This window comes from Scyliorhinus canicula, chromosome 2 (genome assembly GCF_902713615.1).
Source record: "Scyliorhinus canicula chromosome 2, sScyCan1.1, whole genome shotgun sequence".
Taxonomy (NCBI): domain Eukaryota; kingdom Metazoa; phylum Chordata; class Chondrichthyes; order Carcharhiniformes; family Scyliorhinidae; genus Scyliorhinus; species Scyliorhinus canicula.
The window spans coordinates 2,421,269-2,445,159 of NC_052147.1; the positions used below are offsets into that span (position 1 = coordinate 2,421,269).

Consider the following 23,891-nt stretch of genomic DNA (forward strand, 5'->3'; position numbering starts at 1 on the left):
ACTTTCCCAGCCACATGGTAACTGGCCTTATCCAACTATACCTGTACTATACCTACATATATTCTCCTCGTGTTTGCGTGGGTTTCGCCCCCACAACCCAAAAGATGTGCAGGTTAGGTGGATTGGCCACGCTAAATTGGCCCTTACTTGGAAAAAAAATGAATTGGGTACTCTAAATTTCTAAAAAATCCTATTATGCCTACTATACCTGGGTCAGGCCCGTCTGTAACCTCACATCCATGTAGTGTGGAGCGTGGTCAGAGATTACTACTGCAGAGTAGTCCACTCCCACCACACATGGAAGTACCTATGAAGATGTCAATGTGGGAATGTACTTTTCTACTTTGTGGACTTGGGACTGCTGTCATGGTATTTTTGATAAAGTTTGTGTCGTCCCAGTCAGGCGCAGATATATTCACAAGTACCCCCCCTTCCAGTAAACCGCTGACCAGTACACACATCTCCATCTCTCTCCCCCTCTCCCCCTCTCCACCACCGGAACTGTCTCCCTTCTGACTACTACCCTCGACCCTTTTTCATCTTATGTCATTGGTAGCCATATTGACCGTGGGGTAAAATAGCAGGCTTGCTTCTCTTATGCTCTATGCATTTATACTGGTATGTCAGAGCCTGATGGTTATTTTTCACAGTTAAAACGGACATTGCATAGAAATTTCACACTATTTTAACCTACTGAAACCAAAACCTAACAACACCATCTCTTTGGAAGTCAGCCTCTTAAGAATATCTTAAAGATAGACAGCAGACAGGAAGGGGCTACTCGTTTTACTCGCACGTCCATAAAGTATATTCTAGGATAGATTTCTTCGTACTAAGCAGGGATTGTATAGGGGAGGTAAAGAACACGGAATACTCGGCAATTACTATCTCAGACCATGTCCCGCACTGGGGAGACCTGCAGATCGGGGGAGCGAGCTACCAACACCCGCAATGGAGGCTAGACGTGGGACTGCTGTCGGAGGAGGGGATCTGTGAGAGGCTTCGGAAATGTATAAAAAATTACCTGCAGGTGAATGACACGGGGGAGGTCTCAGCGGCGACCTTGTGAGAGGCGCTAAAGGCAGTAGTGCGGGGGGAGCTGATTTCAATTGGGGCCCACGGAGCCAAGGCAGACCGGGCAGAGATGGATAGATTGGTCAGGGAAATGGGTCGGATAGATGAAGAGCACGCGGAGTCCCCGGGGGAAGTTTTACTCAGGGAGAGGCAGAGACTACAGGCTGAACTGGGGGCACTATCCACGAGCAGGGCCGTGGAACAGCTTAGGAAGGCGAGGGGAGTGGTGTACGAGCATGGGGAAAAGGCTAGCAGACTGTTAGCGCAGCAACTCAGGAGGAGGGAGGCGGCCAGGGAAATAGGTAGAGTGAGGGACGAGGGGGGGCACAAAGTGGAGGACCCGGCAGAATTGAATAGGGTATTCCGGGACTTCTATCGTAAGCTGTATACTTCGGAGCCGCCGGAAGAACCGGAGGAGATGAAAAGGTTTCTGGACGGGTTAACATTCCCAACAGTTGGGGGGGGGGGGGGCGAGTGGAAGAGCTGGGCGCCCCGATTAGAGTAGAGGAGGTATTGGGGGGCCTAAAGGCCATGCAGTCGGGGAAGTCCCCGGGGCCGGATGGATACCCAGTAGAGTTTTATAGGAAGTTCTCTGAGCTGGTGGGCCCGGTCTTGGCGAGGGTTTTCAATGAGGCAAGGGACAGAGGGTCCCTGCCGCCGACAATGTCACAAGCCACCATATCTCTGATTTTGAAGCGGGGTAAAGACCCGGAGGCGTGCGGGTCCTACAGGCCAATCTCCCTGATTAATGTTGACGCTAAGCTCCTGGCAAAGGTACTGGCGGGTAGAATGGAGGACTGCGTACCGGAGGTGATTGGGGAGGATCAAACGGGGTTCGTGAAAGGTAGGCAGCTGGCGGCCAATCTGAGGAGATTGCTCAATGTGATAATGATGCCCCCGGCGGGTAGAGAGGTGGAGGTAGTGGTGGCAATGGACGCCGAGAAGGCCTTTGACCGGGTGGAGTGGGACTATCTATGGGAGGTGCTCGGACGGTTTGGGTTCGGGGAGGGATTGGATCAAATTATTATATCAGGCCCCGAGGGCCAGCGTCAGGACCAACAGAGAAGTGTCGTAGTACTTTAGGTTGTACCGAGGGACCAGACAGGGCTGCCCGTTCTCCCCGCTGCTGTTTGCGCTGGCCATAGAGCCGCTGGCAATTGCGCTGAGAGCCGCAGAGGGTTGGAAGGGGATGGTGAGGGGCGGGGTTGAACACAGGGTTTCTCTTTATGCAGACGACCTGCTCCTGTACGTGTCGGACCCAGTGGCCGGGATGGGAACTATACTGGGAATGCTGAGGAAGTTCGGCCAGTTCTCAGGATACAAATTAAATACGGTCAAGAGTGAAATGTTTGTGGTCCAGACAAGGGGCCAGGAGAACAGATTGAGGGGGCTACCGTTTAGGCTGGTTGAGGAAAATTTCTGGTATTTGGGAATCCAGGTGGCACGAGACTGGGGCAGGCTGCATAAGTTAAATTTGGCCAGGGTGGTGGAGCAAATGAAGGGAGAGTTTCGGAGATGGGATGCACTCCCGCTGTCGCTGGCAGGGAGGGTGCAGACTGTAAAGATGACAATCCTCCCTCGATTTTTGTTTATTTTTCAGTGCTCCCGATCTTTATCCCACAGTCCTTCTTCAAAAGAGTTAACAGGATGATCATGAGCTTTGTCTGGGCGGGAAAATCTCCGCGGGTGAAGAAGGCGATGTTGGAGAGGAACCGCAGCGAGGGAGGGCTGGCTTTGCAGAGTCTGATTAATTATTACTGGGCGGCCAACATCGCTATGATAAGGAAGTGGATGGTGGGTATGGGGTCTATTTGGGAGCGGGTGGAGGCGGCTTCGTGCAGGGGCTCCAGCTTGGCAGCCCTGGTCACGGCTCCTCTACCGCTGCCGCCGGCCAAGTACACCACCAGCCCGGTAGTGGTGGCGACCCTGCGGATATGGGGCCAGTGGAGGAGGCATGTGGGGGAGATGGGGGCGTCTGTCTGGGCGCCAATCTGCGACAACCATCGGTTTGCCCCCGGCAGTATGGATGGGGGGTTCCGAGTATGGCGGCGAGCAGGGGCGGGAAGGGTGGGTGGTATGTTCCTGGAAGGGAGCTTCGCGTGTTTGAGGAGCTTGGAGGAGAAATTTGGGTTGGTAAGGGGAAATGATTTTAGATACCTACAGTTGCGGGACTTTGTTCGTAGACAGGTCCCATCTTTCCCGCGCCTCCCGCCAATGGGGTTCCTCGACAGAATAGTCTCTAGGAGGGAAGAAGGGGAGGGCAGAGTCTCGGGTATATATAAGGTGCTCATTAGGGAGGAAGGGTCCCAGACAGAGGAACTGAAACTTAAATGGGAGGAGGAGCTAGGCGCGGAAATGGAGGACGGGCTGTGGGCAGAGGCCCTGAGTAGGGTAAATTCGACCGCGACATGTGCTCAGCCCGGGCTGATTCAATTTAAGGTCGTTCACCGGGCCCATATGACGGTGGCTCGGATGAGCAAATTTCTCGCGATAGAGGACAAATGCGCTAGGTGCGCGGGAGGACCAGCGAACCATGTTCACATGTTTTGGGCATGCCCTAAGCTGAGAGGGTACTGGGAGGGATTTGCGGGCGTCATGTCCCAGGTGCTAAAAACAAGGGTGGTGATGAGTCCAGGGGTGGCAATTTTTGGGGTTTCGGAAGACCCGGGCGTCCAGGGGGAGAAAGAGGCCGATGTGTTGGCCTTTGCTTCCCTGATAGCCCGGCGATGAATATTATTGGCGTGGAGGGACTCAAAGCCCCCGAAGACTGAGTGGTGGCTTGCGGACATGTCGAGTTTCCTGGGGATGGAAAAAATTAAGTTCGCCTTGAGGGGATCTGTGCAGGGGTTCACCCGGAGGTGGCAACCATTTATTGACTTCTTTGCGGGAGAGTGAGCGTCAGCAGGGGGGTGGGGGGGAGGGGGGGGTAGAGTAGGAGGGAAAATATGGCGGGTAGTACCAGTGGGAGGGGAGCGGGCTTGTGCAATATGTTACGATGGAAGTATTGAAAGTACGTGGATGTTTGCACATTTTTGCCTTTTTTGCTTTCTTTCTGATGATGTCTGTAACTGTTTATAAAGCCAAAAACTACCTCAATAAAATTGTTTATTAAAAAAAAATAACTCTTAAGAAAGTGCAGTAATGAACAATACGTAAAAATGAGCTGTAGGAGTGCTGTCTTAATGCATTAATGGTGTATCAATACAGTGAGTCACAATGGCAATGCCTCACACGCCAACTCTGTCAAGATATATTAACAGCAATGTAACAGAATTCTATTCTTTCAGTTTTTCAGCATTGAAAAGAGGCAGTTGTTATGGGCTAGGGATTAGAGAACCCCAATCTGTATCATGGAGTTCATCTGACCCACAACTTTTAATATATTGTGGTATGGGGAGCACACGGCCCACTCTACAGGTGTGGTACAGCAGAAATTGAAAAGTATTTTTTAAACCAAAACAATGTTTATTCTATGAACTCAAGTTAACTTTTTCAAAACAGTGAACATCTTAGCAGCCATTAATTCAAATACACCCCCCAAAGACTACAACACTAAGTAATTCTTAAGCTGTCCTTTTAACATCCAGAAGACTTAAAAAAGACTTTTCAGCAGAAGCATATCAGGTTAAAGTCACTACTAAGAACAGTTATTAGTTTTAAATCACCAGGATGGATTTACATTCTTTAGATTACAGAGAGAGACTCTAATACACCTTCTGGCTGTGACTGCAGCTATCCAGCTCTGAAAACTAAACTAAAACACACCCTGCAGCAAACAGCCTAAAACAAAAGTAAAAAGCTGACAGACAGCCCAGCTCCACCCACACTCTGACATCACTGATAAACACCCATTTCTTAAAGGTACATTTCTTAAACACCCATTTCTTAAAGGTACTCTCACATGACACAGTATACCCGCTGTGGGTGTAATACACAAACACTAGCACGTTCTCCATGTCAATGTACTATTAACCACTGTGGATGTCAATTATCTTGTTAAGGGAACTGCTGGTTAAACATGTGACATTGATTATCCTATAAATACAGACAGCTAGAGCACCTTGTGGTGAGGGTTTATTGTGGGTTAATATTTATATGGAAATGTCTCACAATAAACCAAGTTTGAACCTAAAAGAGCAGACAGTATTGATTCTTCTGCCATAGCCCCGGTCGTGAATAACACTCCGGAACAGATGGAGAAATGGGAAAGCTGGAGCAACAGCAGGTGGTTTCGTCAAAATTGAGATTAAAGCTGCACGAAATGAGAGAGTGCCTAACTCTGTGCAATTCTACAGCACTGGCTGATGGCACCATCACCACCAGGTAATAGGAGGGGTACATGAGGCTGCAGTCAGAAGAACAGAGTGGAGCAGATGGGAAAAGTGGTACGGCAAAAGGAGGCTACACCGAGATGGGCACGGCCATGGAGAGGCTTAAACAGGACCTTACTTACTCATGCTCCTCCTCATCAGATGCAGTGGAGGAATCCTCTGGCACATGACTTACGGCAGGCATTCCCACCCGGCTTTAGTTTAAGACCAAACCGCTTCAGGTGATGTCCTTGGGCTACTGAAGGTGTCACCTTCTTGGCAGATGCAACATTTCCATCCTGCTCCACTTCAGGTCATTCATCAGCAGGTAATCCATTCAACCATCTTCACTGGAAAAACAAAAAAGATACTGGTCAGAATATTAGGTAATAGGAGTTATTTTAAGCATGTCCAATCTGGTCTTCTATAATAATTATTCCTCCTGCCTATTCCTACCAGTTCCATTGATGGTTTCCACTACAAATGTTAACCTGCAAAGAAGAATTGAAGGGCTGTGGGGAAAAGGCAGAAGTGGAACTGAGTTTCGCTTTGATATCTGGCAACAGACACAAAGGGGCAAAATGGTCTCCTTCCGCACAGTAACCATTCTATGATTCCATGATTTTACAATAAGAAGTCTTACAACACCAGGTTAAAGTCCAACAGGTTTATTTGGAATCACTACTTTTTAGACCATAGCTCTTTCATCAGGTGAGCACTCACCTGAGGAAGGAGCTGCGCTCCGAAAGCTAGTGATTCTAAATAAACCGGTTGGACTTCAACCTGGTGTTGTAAGACTTCTTACTGTGCCCACCCCAGTCCAACGTCAGCATCTCCACGTCATGATTTTACAATGCAGAGGGGAGTTTTATTTAGTAAGCACCAGCGCTACCCTCCTTTGAATTACAATTTTATAGTTCAGCTTCAAATCTCTGCAACAATAGCTGCACTAGATTGCTTTACAGCTCACAGCAAGGAAGAGGTTGGAAAGGCTAGAAATTAGTGATTTTATAGAATTTGGATTATGAAGCGAGGATAATTTTAAAGATACACGAGATCACTAAATCTGCAAAATAACTAATAACTGCGATTACCCTAGTGAAATTTTCATTTGTTACAAGAAAAAAGTTATTTGCATTTCTGTAGCACCTTTCACAACCACCAGACATCCCAAAGTACTGAGCTTTGACAAAGAGTCATTGGACTCGAAACGTTAGCTCTTTTCTCTCCCTAAAGATGCTGCCAGACCTGCTGAGATTTTCCAGCATTTTCTCTTTCATCCCAAAGTACTTCAATGAGATACTTCTTTCAATGAGATACTTCTGTTACTGTTGTAAAGAAACACGACAGCTCCCACAGCAGCAATATAATGCTGCTGAGGAAGGAGCAGTGCTCCGGAAGCTAGTGATTCAAAGCAAACCTGTTGGACTTTAACCTGGTGTTGTCAGACTTCTTACTGTGCTCACCCCAGTCCAACGCCAGCATCTCCACATCTCAGCAATATAATGACCAGATCATCTGTTTGTGAGATATTGATTGAGGGATAAGTATTGGCCTCAGGACACCGGATATAACTCACCTGCCGTTCTTCAAAATAGTGCTCTGTGGGTGTACCTACAAAGATGGAGTGCAGCAGTTTTAAAAGGTGACTCCCTACCACTTGCTCAATGGAAATGCAATTAATAAAACGTAACCAATGTCAACAACGCTCCCATCCCATGAACTAAAATAAAAACACTGCTCACAGTGTGTCAGGTGTGGTCTAATTAGGGCTTTCGATAGCTGATACATGACTTCTATCCTTGAATTCTAGTCCTCTAAGGATTAGGCCAAGAAGAAAAAACAAGGCGTGGACGAATTGTGCAGCCCTTCCAACAGCCAAATGCAAATTGGGCAAAATACCTTCCTAAACTGCCCAGTTATATTAATTCTGAAAAAAGGAATGAATGAACAGTACATTTGGCAGTACTGGTACAGGTGTCAAACAAATTGAAGTCAAGGCATTGTCACTAGTATTAAAATGTAACCCCTGCGTGGGAACGAATAGTGTATTTGACAGCTCAGTCAGCCCTATTCCCCCATCCTATCATCCAGACCCATAGGAGTCATCAGGAAAAAAAGCTAACTCATTGGTTGTCCGATTCATATTTCATTAAAGCAACATATTGTCTCATCCCATTATCACTGGCAAGGACAATGAAGGCGAACAATTGTGTTTAATCCCTCCCTCCTTAAAGCGTTCATGTGCGTAGCAAAGTGGGTAGCACTGTTGCTTCACAGCGCCAGGGTCCCAGGTTCGATTCCAAGCTGGATTCTCCCCGTGATGCGAGGGTTTCCTCCCAAAAGAAGTACTTGTTAGGTGAATTGGACATTCTGACTCCTCCCTCAGTATACCCATACATAGAATTTACATAGACGTTACAGTGCAGAGGAGGCCATTCGGCCCATAGACTTTGCACTGAGAGCGGGAAAGAGCACCCCATTTAAGCCCACACCTCCACCCTATCCCCATAACCCAGTAATTCCACCTAACCATTTTAGACAGCTTAGAATGGAGCTGGTTTAGCACACTGGGCTAAACAGCTGGCTTGTAATGCAGAACAAGACCAGCAGCGCGGGTTCAATTCCCGTACCGGCCTCCCCGAACAGGCGCCGGAATGGGAGACTCGGGGCTTTTCACAGTAACTTCATTGAAGCCTACTTGTAACAATAAGCGATTATTATTATCCACCTAACCTGCACATCTTTTGGATTTTCACAATAACTTCACTGCAGTGTTAATGTAAATCTACTTGTGACAATAATAAAGATTATAAAGATTCTAATTATTTCAGGGGTACAATACCACCAGTGTTTGTCTGCAAAATTTCAATGGCAGAGTACCAAGTGCTAATTCGACCAGAGAGGACACCAAAGTCAATGCTCTTTTCACCAGATACTCGCACATGCATTTCACAGTAGTGGGTAACTGCTAAACAGGAATGGAAAGCCTGGTTGACTTCTTCCTTTCATAGTCCAGAGGTGCCACGTGCAACTGTAAAGCAACAACAGACAGCACACTCTAGAGATGCTATTTCAGTGCAGGTCAGTCCACACAGGTCTAACCATTTTGACACTTTTGGAAGTGTAACAGACACAAGGGGCAGAGTTGACCGATCTCTATCAATGCAAATCAATTACTTCTCAACAAGGATTGCTTTGGATTTGTTTTACTGTCACGTGTACCGAGGTACAGTGAAAAGTATTTTTCTGCAAGCAGCTCAACAGATCATTAAGTAAATGAACAGAAAAGTGAATAAAAGAAAATACATAATAGGGCAACCTGCCTTCCGAAATTCTTAAAGATCACTGCAATTTTTAAAGATCATTGTGAATCTTCTGCACAGTGTTTGATATGGATGGTGCATTTATTGATTTTAGCTTTCACTCATGCATTCTTATTTTAACAATGATGCAAAGCCAAACAAGCTACAATCACACTACCTGACAGGGGGTATTGATCTGTATGACGAATGGCATTTGTTTGAGGCACTGGCTGAATTGTAAATTCCTACAATACTCAATAGGAAGCGGTGGCAGGGTGTTCAATCAGTCACACATAAGTTTTTCATATCCAGAGGGTTGTGGATAAGTCTGGGGTAGACAGATTTTTGGTGTCTCAAGGAATCAGGGGATATGGGGGAAGAAGCAGGAAGTGAAGTTGAAAACCAAGATCAGCCATGATCGTATTGAATAGTGGAGAAGGATTGATGAATGTGTGGCCTATTCCTACTTCTTGAGGAACCCATGTTCAAAACCTACTCTGAACTCATGTGCATCTCCCTACCTATTTCCACCATCATACCTTCATAGAATCCCTACAGGGCAGGAGGTGACCATTCAGCCCATCGAGTCTGCACCAGCTCTCTGAAAGAGAAGCTATGCCAATCATTCAGCATTCACGATATCCCAGGGCTGTTTAGCACAGGGCTAAATCGTTGGCTTTGAAAGCAGACCAAGCAGGCCAGCAGCACGGTTCAATTCCCGTAACAGCCTCCCCGAACATGCGTCGGAATGTGGCAACTAGGGGCTTTTCACAGTAACTTCATTGAAGCCTACTCGTGACAATAAGCAATTTTCATTTCATTCACGTGTTTGTCACCGATAACAGCACCCCCTTCGACAAGTGAGCAATTTCTGCAGTCTATGCAGATGAATGGGTGAGTCATATTCGGACCGCCCCATATCACCCTTCCTCAAAAGGTCTGGTAGAGCAGGCAGCGCAAACCATGAAGAGGGGCATTAATTTAATTATCAGACCATGCTGCACGTGATGACCGGGATAGCGTGAGCAGAGCTACTGATGGGCTGACGGCTCCGAACCCATTTAAGCTTCACATTTCCCTTGGCTTTTATAAGTCCGACCGTGGAACCTTGATAAGGCCACATTTGGAGTACTGTGTGCAGTTCTGGTCGCCTCATTTTAGGAAGGGTGTGGAAGCTTTGGAAAAAGTGCAAAGGAGATTTACCAGGATGTTGCCTGGAATGGAGAGTAGGTCTTACAAGGAAAGGTTGAGGGTTCTAGGACTTTTCTCATTAGAACGGAGAAGGATGAGGGGCGACTTGATAGAGGTTTATAAGATGATCAGGGGAATAGATAGAGCAGACAGTTAGAGACTTTTTCCCTGGGTGGAACAAACCATTACAAGGGGACATAAATTTAAGGTGAATGGTGGAAGATATAGGGGGGATGTCAGAGGTAGGTTCTTTACCTAGAGAGTAGTGGGGGCATGGAATGCACTGCCTGTGGAAGTAGTTGAGTCGGAAACATTAGGGACCTTCAAGTGGCTATTGGATAGGTACATGGATTACAGTAGAATAATGGAGTGTAGATTAGGATAGGTACATGGATTACAGTAGAATAATGGAGTGTAGATTAATTTGTTCTTAAGGGCAGCATGGTAGCATTGTGGATAGCACAATTGCTTCACAGCTCCAGGGTCCCAGGTTCGATTCCGGCTTGGGTCACTGTGTGGAGTCTGCACATCCTCCCAGTGTGTGCGCGTGGGTTTCCTCCGGGTGCTGCGGTTTCCTCCCACAGTCCAAAGATGTGCAGGTTGGGTGGATTGGCCATGATAAATTGCCCTTAGATTATCATAGAATTTTGGGCACTATGATTAAACTAGGACAAGAGTTCGGCACAACATCGTGGCCGAAGGGCCTGTTTTGTGCTGTATTTCTCTATGTTCTATGTTCTCTCTCTTTCGCCAAGCTTTTGGTCACCCCTCCCATTATCTTGGCACCTGTTTCTAGCTGATCACACAAACATTAGAGGAGGGCAGAAATGCTGGACAGTTGAGGGGCTGGACGATATTACAGATATAGGGAGAGGCAAGGCCATGGAGGGATTTGAAAACCAGGATGTGAATTTTAAAATCAAGATGTTGCTTGACGAGGAGCAACAAACAGAGGGATGATTGGGGAAAGGGACTTGGTGTGAGTTAAGAAAGAAGCAGTTCTGGGGTTTGTGTGGGCGCGGAAGGCCACGAGAGTAAGGAGGGTATTTTTGGAGCGAAGAAGGGAGGTAGGGGGCCTGGCGCTGCCCAACCTGTGTGGATATTATTGGGCGCCGAACGTGGCGATGATTCGCAGGTGGGTGACGGAAGGGGAGGGTGACGCATGGAAGAGGCTGGAGGTGGCATCCTGTGCGGGTACGAGTCTGGAGGCCTTGGTGACGGCCCCACTTCCACTCCCCCCGGCAAAGTACTCCACGAGTCCGGTGGTGGTTGCGTCCCTTAAAATCTGGGGACAGTGGAGGCGGCATAGGGGGGGAAGTGAAGGCCTCAGCTTGGGCCCCGGTACGGGGCAATCACCGTTTTGCGCCAGAGAGAACGGGTGGGGGATTTGGGAGTTGGCACAGGGCAGGCATCAGGCAGTTTGGGGACCTCTTCTTGGATGGGAAGTTCGCGACTCTGGAGGAGCTGGTGGGGAAGTGGAACCTCCCCCCTGGGAACGCTTTTAGGTATATGCAGGTCAGGGACTTTGTTAAGAGGCAGGTGGAGGAGTTTCCGTGGCTGCCGCCAAGGGGGGTGCAGAACAGGGTGCTTTCGGGGACGTGGGTCGGGGAAGGGAAGATCTCGGCTATCTACCAGCTGATGCAGGAGGAGGAGGAGGCCTCAGTAGATGAGCTCAAAGCGAAATGGGAGGAAGAGCTAGGGGAAGAGATTGAGGATGGGACGTGGTCGGACGCCCTGGAGAGGGTGAATTCCTCCTCCTCTTGCGCACGGCTCAGCCTAATTCAGCTGAAGGTGCTGCATGGGGCTCACATGACAGGGGCAAGGATGAGCCGGTTTTTCGGAGGGGAAGACAGGTGTGGGAGGTGTTCGGGATGCCCGGAAAACCACACCCATATGTTCTGGGCATGTCCGGCTCTGGAGGGGTTTTGGAAGGGGGTGGCGGCGATTTTGTCGGAAGTGGTCGGGTCTAGGGTCAGGCCGGGCTGGGGGCTCGCGATCTTTGGGGTAGCTTCGGAGCCGGGAGTGCAGGAGGCGAGAGAGGCCGGCATTCTGGCCTTTGCGTCTCTAGTAGCCCGGCGCAGGATTCTGTTACAGTGGAGGGATACGCGGCCCCCGAGTTCGGAGGCCTGGGGCAACGACATGGCTGGGTTCATCAAGTTGGAGGGGATAAGGCCTTCGACAGAGTCGAGTGGAAATACCTCATAGAGGTACTGGAGCGGTTCGGGCTTGGAACAGGGTTCACCGCTTGGGTAAAGCTCCTGTACAACGCTCCCATGGCGAGTATACAGACCAACAATACCAACTCCCAATACTTCCAGCTGCACAGGGGCACCAGACAAGGATGCCCACTGTCCCCGCTGCTGTTCGCACTAGCAATTGAACCGCTAGCAATCGCGCTCAGGGCAGCAAAAAATTGGAGGGGGATCCGAAGGGGAGGTAGAGAGCACAGAGTCTCACTCTATGCGGATGATCTGCTCCTCTATATCTCGGACCCACAAAGCAGCATGGACGGAATCATCGCGCTCCTGAAAGAGTTTGGAGCCTTCTCGGGCTACAAACTCAACATGAGCAAAAGTGAGATCTTCCCAGCACACCCGCAAGGGGGGGGGGGGGGGGGGGGGGGGGGGGGGGGGGGGGGGGGGGGGGGGGGGGGGGCAGCACTAAAGGGGCTGCCGTTCAAACAAGCCCGACATAAATTCCGCTACCTGGGGATCCAAATAGCCCATGACTGGAAGGGGATCCACAAATGGAACCTCACCAGCCTGACGGAGGAAGTTAAAAAGGACCTGCAAAGATGGAACACACTCCCGCTCTCCCTCGCGGGGAGAGTTCAGACGATCAAAATGAACGTACTGCCCAGGTTCCTCTTCCTGTTTAGATCCATTCTGATCTACATCCCCAAGGCCTTTTTCAAAGCGCTGGACAAACTCATCATGGCGTTCGTATGGGGGGGTAAAAATGCTAGGATCCCAAAGAAGGTCTTACAAAAAACAAAAACCAGGGGAGGGTTAGCCCTCCCGAATCTACAATTCTACCACTGGGCAGCAACAGCCGAGCGAGTAAGGGGATGGATCCAGGAGCCAGAAGCTGAGTGGGTGCGTGCGGAGGAGGCCTCCTGCATGGGAACCTCCCTCCGGGCCCTCGCCACGGCAGCACTCCCATCCCCACCCAAAAAACACTCCAGCAGCCCAGTGGTGACAGCCACCCTCCAATCCTGGAACCAACTGCGGCAGCAACTTGGCCTGACCAAAATGTCGAACAGGGCTCCCATCTGCAACAACCATAGGTTCAAACTAGCACTGACCGACGCCACCTTCAAAAGGTGGAGGCAGGACGGGGGGACACTGACAGTCAGGGACCTATACACGGACGACAGGATCGCAACACTGGACGAACTGACAGAGAAATTTCAGCTAGCTGGGGGGAACGAGCTACGGTACCTGCAGCTCAAAAACTTCCTACGAAAGGAGACAAGGACGTACCCACAACCGCCACGACAGACACTACTGGAAGACCTACTGGACGCAAGTATCCTAGAGAAAGGGAACTGTAGTGACATGTATGACCGACTGGTAGATAGGGACGACACCGTACTGGACGCAACAAGGAGGAAATGGGAGGACGACCTGGGGATGGAGATCGGGTGGGGACTCTGGAGCGAAGCACTGCATAGGGTCAACTCCACCTCCACGTGCGCAAGGCTCAGCCTGACGCAACTAAAAGTGGTACATAGAGCCCACTTAACAAGAACCCGTATGAGTAGGTTCTTCCCGGAGGTGGAAGACAGATGTGAACGGTGCCAAAGAGGCCCGGCCAACCACGCCCACATGTTCTGGTCTTGCCCCAGACTCGTGGAGTACTGGACAGCCTTCTTCGAGGGTAATGTCCAAAGTGGTGGGAGTGAGGGTGGAGCCATGCCCGATAGTGGCGGTCTTCGGGGTTTCAGAACAGCCAGATCTATTCCTGGGGAGGAGGGCGGACGCCCTTGCCTTTGCCTCCCTGATCGCCCGCCGTAGAATCCTGTTTGGCTGGCGGTCAGCAGCACCGCCCAGAGCTGCGGACTGGCTGTCCGACCTCTCGGAATCTCTCCAAATGGAGAAAATCAAATTTGCCATCCGAGGGTCGGACGACGGCTTCCACAGAACGTGGGAGCCATTCATGCAACTGTTCCGGGACCTATTTGTGGCCAATGTACAAGAGGAAGAATAGTCGGGGGAAGGTAGCGGGAGGGGGGGGGGGGGGGGGGGGGGGGGGGGGCTACAGGTTCGTTACGGGGGTTCGATGGCTAGCTAAGGCCCAAAACCAAACTAAATAAATATGTTGAGGGGGGGGGGGGGGGGGGGGGGGGGGGGCGCAGTTACTACTACGAAGATGCTTACCTGTAAATATGTATGTTAATTTTTGCGTGTTTGTTTTTTTTTTTCTTTCTCCTAACAATTTGTAATTTGTTCAATATAAAATATGAAAACTGAATAAAATCATTTATAAAAAAAAAAGTTGGAGAGGATGAAATTTGCCCTGAGGGGGTCGGTACAGGGGTTCTTTCGGCGGTGGCAGCCTTTTCTCGATTTCCTGGCGAAGGGGTAGAAAAGAGGGGGGGAAAAGAGTTATTTTCTGGTTTTGTTTTGGCATGGAAACATGCCTTGTTTGTTTTAATATGCTTGGAGAAAATTTGTTATTGTTATTAAAAAACTAGAATAAAAATTATTTTTTTAAAAAAAGAAAGGAGCAGCAGAGTTTTAGATGATCTCATGTTTACACAGGTAAAATATGGGAGAGAAGACAGGAGTGCATTGTAATAGTAGAGTCTGCAGGTAACATAAGCATGAATGAGGGGTTCGCAGGGAAACGGAGACAGGACTGGAGTCCGGTAATGTTTCAGAGTAAATAAGCAACCTCACTGATGGTGGGAATGTGTGTTTGGAAACTTACCTCAGGGTTAAATGTGCCACCAAAGTTGTGAACAGGCTGCTTTATTTACAGACTGTTGCGAGGGAGAGGGATGGAGTCTGTGACTAGAGAATGGAGTTTGGAGCAGGGATTGAAACCAACGGCTTCAGTCTCCCCAATATTTAACTAAAAGACATTTCTGCTCATCCAGTACGGATTGCCAAGGAGGAGGAGGGATAGTTTGTCACAGCTACACAGTATGTCCTTTGTGACTTTGATAAGAGCTGTTACGGGGCTGTGCAGGCAGGAATTTGGAGATGGGAGGGTAGAGCACAAGGCCATAAATGGAACTTTTTCAAGTTGGGAAGCTTGTGAGGAGTGGAGCACTGCAATGATCTGTGCTGGGGCCCAATGGTATTCATGACTTACATGCAGAAACAAAGAGTAATGAAGTTTGCTGAGGATACCAAGCTAGGCGGAAAGCTAAGCTGTGACGAGGACAGAGAGAGGCTGCAAAGAGACTAGGGCATGTTAAGTGAATGGACAGCAAGCTGTAATGTCGGGAGGTGTGACATTATTCACTTCACTCATGAGAACGGAAAAGTGGATTTTTTGTTTTTAAAAGGTGTGAAATTCGTATGGGTAAATGATCAAAGAGACTTGGGTGCGCTTGTAAAATGAACACAAGTTAGCATGCAGGTGCAGCAAGTAATCAGAAAGTTAAATGGCGTGTTGACCTTTACCGTATTTGTAATATTTTTAACAGAAAAAAACCAAGCCTGGTAATAAGACATTCACAGAACACAATCATAGAATCGCGAAAATTGCAGGAGGCAGCCATTCGGTCCATCGAGTCTGCACTGACCCCACCCGTCCCCCCACCCCCACCCCCGGAACGTCCGGTGGCGGCTATGAGGGAGTGAGTCGCACATTCAGTGGCTCTCACTCCAGCTGGCTTTTTGGACCTGGTTTCCCGACTTTTCGGAACTTTTGAGCGCTAGAAAAGACAAAGCTGTTGACTGAAGCGTGCGGAGCTGTATGGAAACAAAGAAGAGCAGAAAGCTGCGAAAGCAGGAAAGGAAGGGGCAGAGACAAAGTGGCGTGGGAGCTGACCCGGGACCAAAGATGGCTGACGTACGGACCGCGGACCAGACGATCCAAGCAGCGCTGGACAATATGCTGCAGGTCATAAAAGGGAGTTTTGAAGACATGAAGCAGGATAACTTAGAATCGCTGCAGAAAGCAGTGGAGCGAGTGAACCAAAGGCTAGAGGCCCAGGACAAAAAGGTCAAGAAGCTGGAGCAAGCGGTGGAGGAACAAGCGGACACACAAATGATCGCTGCAATAGAGATAGATGGGTTGAAGGAGCGACAGAGAAGGCTGCTTGACAGGCTTGAAGACCTGGAAAACAGAGCCCGCAGACAAAATTTGAGAATTATTGGCCTCCCAGAGGAGCCGAAGGTGCGGCGCCACGTCGTTTGTGGCAGACCTGTTGTAGCAGCTGGTGGGGCTAACTCCTTTCCGCGACCGCTGGAGCTGGATGGGGCACACAGAGTGCAGGTGGGGCAGCCCCGACCAGCATTGGTCAGGTTCCACAGGTTCTCAGACAAGGACCGGGTCCTTCAGTGGGCAAAGAGTACAAAGAGCTGTACATGGAACAATAATGTCCTACACATCTATCAAGACCTGAGTCAGGAGGTGGCCAGGCAGCGAGCAGCCTTTAAAAGAATTAAAGAGATTTTGTTCAAAAAGCACGTGAAGTTCGGTCTGCTTTTCCCAGCGCGGCTGTGGGTCACGCTCCAGAGCCAGCATTACTACTTAACGGACCCCGATGAGGCGATGGAGTTCGCAAAGGATCAGGGACTGGTGCCGAACTGAGGGTCCACGGACCAAAGTCAGAGTCTGAGTACTATTCTTTATGGGACTTCTAGTTTTCTTGCACTGAATTTCTATTTTTTGCTGCTTCACAGGTACGTTGTAGTTTCTGTTTTCCGTTTTCGCTGCCTATGGGTACAATAGGCGAGGGGGACGGGTGCCCCGGTTTTTCTTTTTGCTCTCTCTTCGTGTTTTTTTCTTTTTGGAGCTTCCAACGGGACAGAAATTTGGCCGGGAATCAATGGGGGTTAAAGGTATTGGATGTAGGGGGTGATGCGGGTACTGTGTTGCTGTGTGTTTTTATTACTAATGCGCAGAAAGGAGTAATCGGTATCACTCATCTGTTTACACAAATGGAACAGCATTACAGCTGGAGCGGTCTCGGGTCTTTGTTGGATTGCCCTTGTTTGTTGTTTGATCTCCTGTACTGCAGAGAGAGAGACTGCTCGAGCAGGACACATCAGGGGGATGGGGGGGGGGGGGGGGGGGGGGGGGGGGGGGAGATGAGCTCGGGGGAACAATGGGAGCAAGACAAGTCGGCGTCGGAGGGATGAGTCACCGGGCCAGCGGGAAACTAGTCAAGAGAATCAGGTGGGGGGGGGGGGGGGGTGCATACAACCAGTATATGGCAGGGGTTGCAGAGGGGTGTTGTTGCTGGGGGGGGGGGGGGGGGGGTTATTCTACTGACATGGGAGGGATCTAAAGTAGGTAACAGAGCAGAGGTCGGGGGTGGGAACTACCAGGAGGCGAACTGGGAGGGGCGCGGCACATGGGCTGGGAGCGGGAACAAGAAGGGGGATGGTTGATCGGCAAGGGATCTAAACGGGCCAGTCAAGAGGGCACGTGTGTTCGCGCATTTGCGGGCTATAAAGGTGGACGTAATCATGCTGCAGGGCCGGATCCCAGGCTGGGGTAGGCCCCCCGCCCCGCTCTGAGAGTGACTGACCAGACCAGACTAAGGAAGGGCTGGATTAGCCAGGTCTTCCACTCGGGCTTGGACTCTTAGTCCAGGGGGGTGGCAATCATGATTAATAAACGGGTTCAATTTGAGGTGGAGGGCAAATTGCAGACGGAGGGGGTAGATTTCTTATGGTCCGTGGTACATTGAGGGGGTGAGGGTAGTCCTGGTGAATGTATATGCTCCAAATTGTGACGACGCTGACTTCATTAAAAGGGTGCTGGGGAAAATCCCAGACTTATATTCACGCAAGCTGATCATGGGTGGGGACCTCAACATGGTCCTCGACCCCGGACTAGACAGGTCATGCTCCAGAACGGGTAGGCTCCCAGCAAGGGAACTGAGGGGGTTCATGGAGTAGATTGGGGGGGGGGGGGGGGGGGGGGGGGGAGAGACCCATGGAGAGCCAGACGGCCGGCAGGGAGAGAATATTCGTTCTACTCGCATGTTCATAAAGTATACTCTAGAATCGATTTTTTCATCATGAGCAGGGTGGTGGTATAGATGGGGTAAAAAATACGGAGTACTCGGCGATCACCATCTCGGATCATGCCCCACACTGGGTTGATCTGCAGGTCTGCAAAGGGAGCTACCAGCGCCTGCAATGGAGATTGGAAGTAGGATTGCTAGCGGAGGAGGGGGTGTGCGAGAGACTGCGGAAGTGCATGCAGGACTACCTGCAGGTTAATGACACAGAGGAAGTCTCAGCAGCGACCCTGTGGGAGGCGCTGAAGGCGGGTGGTAAGGGGGGGGGGGAGCTGATGTTAATTCGGGCCCACGGAGATAGAACGGACAGTGTGGAAATGGACAGACTGGTCAGGGAGATCCACCAGACAGATAGGGAATACGCAGAGGCCCCGAGGGAGGACCTAGTTTGAGATAGACGGAGACTGCAGGCCGAGCTGGGAGTGTTGTCCACGAGCAAAGCAGTGGAACTCAGGAAGGCAAAGGGTGTGGTCTATGAGCATGGGGGAGAAAGCTAGTAGAATGCTTGCGCAGCAACTCAGGAGGAAGGAGGCGGCCAGAGAAATAGGCAGGGTAGTGGACAGTATGGGGAACAGAGTGGATGACCCGTCAGGACCGAACAAGGTGTGTTTCGGGAGTTTTACACTAAGCTCTATACCTCGGAACCCCTTGGGGAGCCGGAGGAGATGAAGCGTTTCTTAGACGGACTGACCTTCCCAAAAGTGGGTAGGGGGCTGGTAGATGGACAGAGGGCCCCGATCAGAGCTGAGGAAGTACTGGGGGCTTGAAGGCCATGCAGTCGGGTAAATCCACAGGGCCGGATTGATACCCAGTGCAGTTCTACAAAAAGTTCTCGGAGATAGTGGGGCCAGTGCTGACTCGGGTATTTAACGAGGCACGGGTCAGAGGGACTCTACCCCCAACGATGTCACAAGCTAACATTTCGCTGATATTAAAACGGGATAAAGACGCGGAAGCCTGTGGGTCATACAGACCAATCTCCCTGATCAACGTCGACGCCAAGCCCCTGGCTAAGGTCTTGGTGCTCAGAATTGAGGACTGTGTCCCGGAGGTGATCGGGGAGACGAACAGGGTTTGTTAAAGGCAGACAGCTGGTAGCCAACTTGAGAAGACTACTCAATGTGATCATGAGGGCAGAGAGGTAGAGGCAGTGGTGGCAATGGATGCCGAGAAGGCCTTTGACCAGGTGGAGTGGGACTATTTGTGGGAGGTACTTGGACGGTTTGGGTTCGGGGAGGGCTTTGTTGACTGGGTTAAGCTATTGTACCAGGCCCCAAAAGCTAGTGTGAGGACAAATAGGACAACATCAGAGTACTTTAGACAGGGATGTCCACTCTCCCCGTTGCTGTTTGCACTGGCCATAGAGCCACTGGCGATTGCCCCGAGAGCTGCGAGGGGGTGGAAGGGAATGATCAGGGTAGGGGTGGAGCACAGGGTATCGCTGTACGCGAGCGACCTGCTCCTGTAGGTATCGGACCCGCTGGCTGGGATGGACAGTATACTGGGAATATTGAGAGAATTTAGCAGGTTTTCAGGGTACAAACTGAACATGGCTAAGAGTGAGATGTTTGTCGTGCAGGCGAGGGGCCAGGAGAACAGGTTGAAGGGGCTGCCATTTTGGATGGTCGGAGAAAGTTTCCGATACTTAGGGATACAGGTGGCACGAGACTGGGGCAGGCTGCATAAGCTAAATTTGACTAGAGCGGTGGAGCAAATGAAGAGCGAGTTGAGGAGATGGGATGCACTCCCGCTATCACTTGCGGGGAGAGTGCAGACGGTAAAGATGACAATCCTCCCAAGATTCCCGTTTATTTTTCAGTGCCTCCCGATTTTCATCCCGCGGTCCTTCTTTAAAAGGGTCATCAAGATTATTGCGGGCTTTGTCTGGGCGGGGAAGTCCCCGCGGGCGAACCTCAGTAACTACTACTGGGCGGCCAACATAGCCATGGTAAGGAGTTGGATGGTGGGTACGGGGTCTATTTGGGGGCGAGTGGAGGCGGCTTCGTGCAGGGCACCAGTTTGACATCCCTGGTCACGGTCCCCCTACCGCTCCCACCGGCCAGGTACTCTACCAGCCCGGTAGTGGTGGCAACCCTGCTGATCTGGGGCCAGTGGAGGAGGCATGTAGGGGAGGTGGGAGCATCGGTCTGGGGTCCAATATGCGACAACCACCGATTCGCCCCTGGGAGTATGGACGGTGGATTCTGAGCGTGGCGGCAGACGGGGGTGGGAAGGATGGGTGGTATGTTTTTTGGGGGGGGGGGGGTCTCGAGCATGAGGGCCTTGGAGGAGAAATTCAGACTAGTAAGAGGGAATGACTTTCGGTACTTGCAAGTGCGTGACTTCATGCGTCAACAAGTCCCATCCTTCCCACACTTCCCAATGGGATCCAGGACAGAGGAGTCTCTAGGGGAAAGGTAGGAGAGGGGAAAGTCTAGGGCTGGAAAAAATTAAGTTCGCCTTCAGAGGATCTGTATTAGGGTTTCTTCGCGGGGAATTAAACGTCAGCTGGGTGTGGGCGGGGGGGGGGTAGATTAGAGGGGATAAATAGGCGGGTCCTGTTTATGAGAGAGGAGGGGTCTTTTCCACTATGTTTCTGGTTTGGGTTGATATTTGCACATTACTGTACACTGTAACTGTTTACAAAACCCAAAAATACATCAATAAAATTGTTTGTTTTTTTAAGTCTGCACTGACCCTCTGAAACAGCACCCTGTCGAGGCCCACTCTACTAGCCTATCCCCGTAACCTGCTCATCTTCAGACTGTGGGAGGAGAGGACACCAGAGTACTCAGAGGAAACCCAAGCAGACATGGGAAACATGCACACTCCACAGCCACCGGAGGCTGGAATTGAACCCGGGTCCCTGGCACTGAGACAGCAGTGGTAACCAGGGTCCTTGAGGCTGTGAGACAGCAGTGTTAACCCAGGTCCCTGGCACTGTGAGACAGCAGTGTTAACCCGGGTCCCTGGCACTGTGAGACAGCAGTGTTAACCCGGGTCCCTGGCACTGTGAGACAGCAGTGTTAACCCGGGTCCCTGGCACTGTGAGACAGCTGTGTTAACCCTGGGTCCCTGGTGCTGTGACACAGCAGTGTTAATCCGGGTCTCTGGCGCTGTGAGGCAACAGTGTTAACCCAGGTCCCTGGCACTGTGAGATAGCAGTGTTAACCCGGATCACTGGCACTGAGAGACAGCAGTGTTAACCCGGGTCCCTGGTTCTGTGAGGCACCAGTGCGAACCCTGGGTCCCTGGTGCTTTGACACAGCAGTGTTAATCCGGGTCTCTGGCACTGTGAGGCAACAGTGTTAACCCAGGTCCCTGGCACTGTGAGACAGCAGTGCTAACCAGGGTCCCTGGCACTGTGAGGCAACAGTTCTAACCAGGGTCCCTGGCACTGTGAGGCAACAGTGCTAACCCGGGTCCCTGGCGCTGTGAGACAGCAGTGCTAACCCGGGTCCCTGGCGCTGTGAGGCAGCAGTGTTAACCCAGGTCCCTGGCACTGTGAGGCAGCAGTGCTAACCCGGGTTCCTGGCACTGTGAGGCAGCAATGTTAACCCAGGTCCCTGAGGAGATGCCGGCATTGGACAGTAAGAAGTCTTACAACACCAGGTCAAAGTCCAACAGGTTTGTTTGGAATCACTAGCTTTCGGAGCACAGCTCCTTCCTCAGGTGAATGAAGAGGCGGGTCCAGAAACAGATGTATGGACAAAGTCAATGATGCAAGGGGATACTTGTGGTGCTAACAACTGTGCCACCCAATGAATGGGTGGAAACTTTCTTGAATTTAACTGACTACATTATATACGGATATAGACAGATGCCCCATAAATATCTCATTTATAATATATCCGTACACACAGGTGTATGTTTATTTCACACAAATGTGTATCTAATCTGTAAGGAATACTCAGCGGTGCCAGGCGGCAGTGTCCGGGGGCAGAGTTGGCTGAAGGTGGTGGTGCTGGGTGCCGGGGATGAGCTGCAGCACAGAGTGGGGCGGGGGGGGGGCCCGCTGCCTGGGCCTACCCCAGCCTGGGACTCCGGCACACTGCGGGGCGAGGGGCCCGCTGCCTGGGCCTACCCCAACCTCGGACTCCGGCACACCAGCACTGAGCGGGACGGGGGGCCTACCCCAGCCTGGGACTCCGGCACACTGCGGTGCGAGGGGCCTACCCCAGCCTGGGACTCCGGCACACTGCGGGGCGAGGGGCCCGCTACCTGGGCCTACCCCAACCTCGGACTCCGGCACTGGGCGGGGGGCCTACCCCAGCCTGGGACTCCGGGGCTGGGCACTCCTGTGTCGCTGCCATACCTGTGCCAATCTCCTTTCCAGTGCTATTCCCGTCGGGACCGGCACCCTCTTCTCCACCGCAGCTTCGCCGCGTCGCCCTTAGTAACTGCAACCGCCTCAGCCGCCGTCCCCCTGCCAACGGCCCGCCCCGCCCAGCGCAACGCAGCGCCGCCCACACAGCGCAGCCCCGCCCCGCGCAGGGCAGCCCCGCCCACCAGGCGCAACCCACCCAGCGCAGCCCCGCCCCGACCAGCGCAGCCCCGCCCCGCCCCGCCCAGCGCAGCCCCAGCCCCACCCGGCCCCGCCCAGCGCAGCCCCGCCCCGCCCCGCCCAGCGCAGCCTCGCCCAGCGCAGCCCCACCCAGCGCTGCCCCGCCCACCCAGCGCTGCCTCCGCGCAGCTCAAGCCCCGCCCACCAGCGAAGCCCCGCCCTGTGTAGCGCAGCTCCGCCCACCAGGCGCAGTCCCGCCCCAGCGCAGCACGGCCTCGCCCAGCACAGCCCCGCCCAGCACAGCCCCGCCCAGCGCAGCCCCGCCCACCCAGCGCAGCCCCGCCGGGCGAAGCCCAGCCACGCCCCGGGGGCTCCACTGCGCTTGCGCAGCAACGGTCCATGTTCAAAATTCTCCTCAGACCTTCAAACAAAATTATCAACAGAAATGTTCCTGAAAGGATCCTCAGATAATGAACTCTAATCCCCTCAATCCAGGGGACTATGAGCTCGGGAGCAGCTGACAGGAAGAGGGAAGGACAATCATGTTCCCGTACCAGCCTCCCCGAACAGGAGCCGGAATGTGGAGACTAGGGGCTTTTCACAGTAATTTCATTGAAGCCTACTCGTGACAATAAGCCATTTTCATTTTTTTCATGTTCAGCAGGACGGCTGCCACCAGTCAAATGATGCAAATATTCATTATTAAGATGTGATTGATAACTCATCAAATTCAGCCAGCGGCAAGAGATAAAGTCATTATGCCTGCCCCTGGAGAGCGCCAACCTAACCAGCCCCGTCACTGAAATCCGGATTGATTCGGGGGTCAGACCCTCCACATCCCACCCGGATTACTGTAATCCGGATTGACCCGGGGGACAGACACTCCACATCCCACCCGGATTACTGTAATCCGGATTGACCCGGGGGTCAGACACTCCACATCCCACCCGGATTACTGTAATCTGGATTTACCCGGGGGTCAGACACTCCACATCCCACCCGGATTACTGTAATCTGGATTAACCCGGGGGTCAGACACTCCACATCCCACCCGGATTACTGTAATCTGGATTTACCCGGGGTCAGACACTCCACATCCCACCCGGATTACTGTAATCTGGATTAACCCGGGGGTCAGACACTCCACATCCCACCCGGATTACTGTAATCCGGATTTACCCGGGGGTCAGACACTCCACATCCCACCCGGATTACTGTAATCCGGATTTACCCGGGGGTCAGACACTCCACATCCCACCCGGATTACTGTAATCCGGATTGACCCGGTGAGGGGGTCA

At 51.6% G+C, this 23,891-nt stretch overlaps 1 protein-coding gene across 3 annotated transcripts in view; it reads right to left on the reverse strand.

Moving 5' to 3' along the window:
• The window catches only part of ttll5 (tubulin tyrosine ligase-like family, member 5), a 509,143-nt gene extending 486,602 nt beyond the window's left edge, over nucleotides 1-22,541 (reverse strand). For all 3 annotated transcript variants that reach the window (XM_038821737.1, XM_038821754.1, XM_038821747.1), the window contains exons 1-2: nucleotides 22,405-22,541; nucleotides 5,528-5,734 (exon numbers count right to left, since the gene is read on the reverse strand). In XM_038821737.1, coding sequence (XP_038677665.1) covers nucleotides 5,528-5,589 — 62 coding nt within the window. In that variant the 5' untranslated portion in view covers nucleotides 5,590-5,734; nucleotides 22,405-22,541. The remainder of the gene's footprint in view (nucleotides 1-5,527; nucleotides 5,735-22,404) is intronic.
• Nucleotides 22,542-23,891: the final 1,350 nt, after the last annotated feature.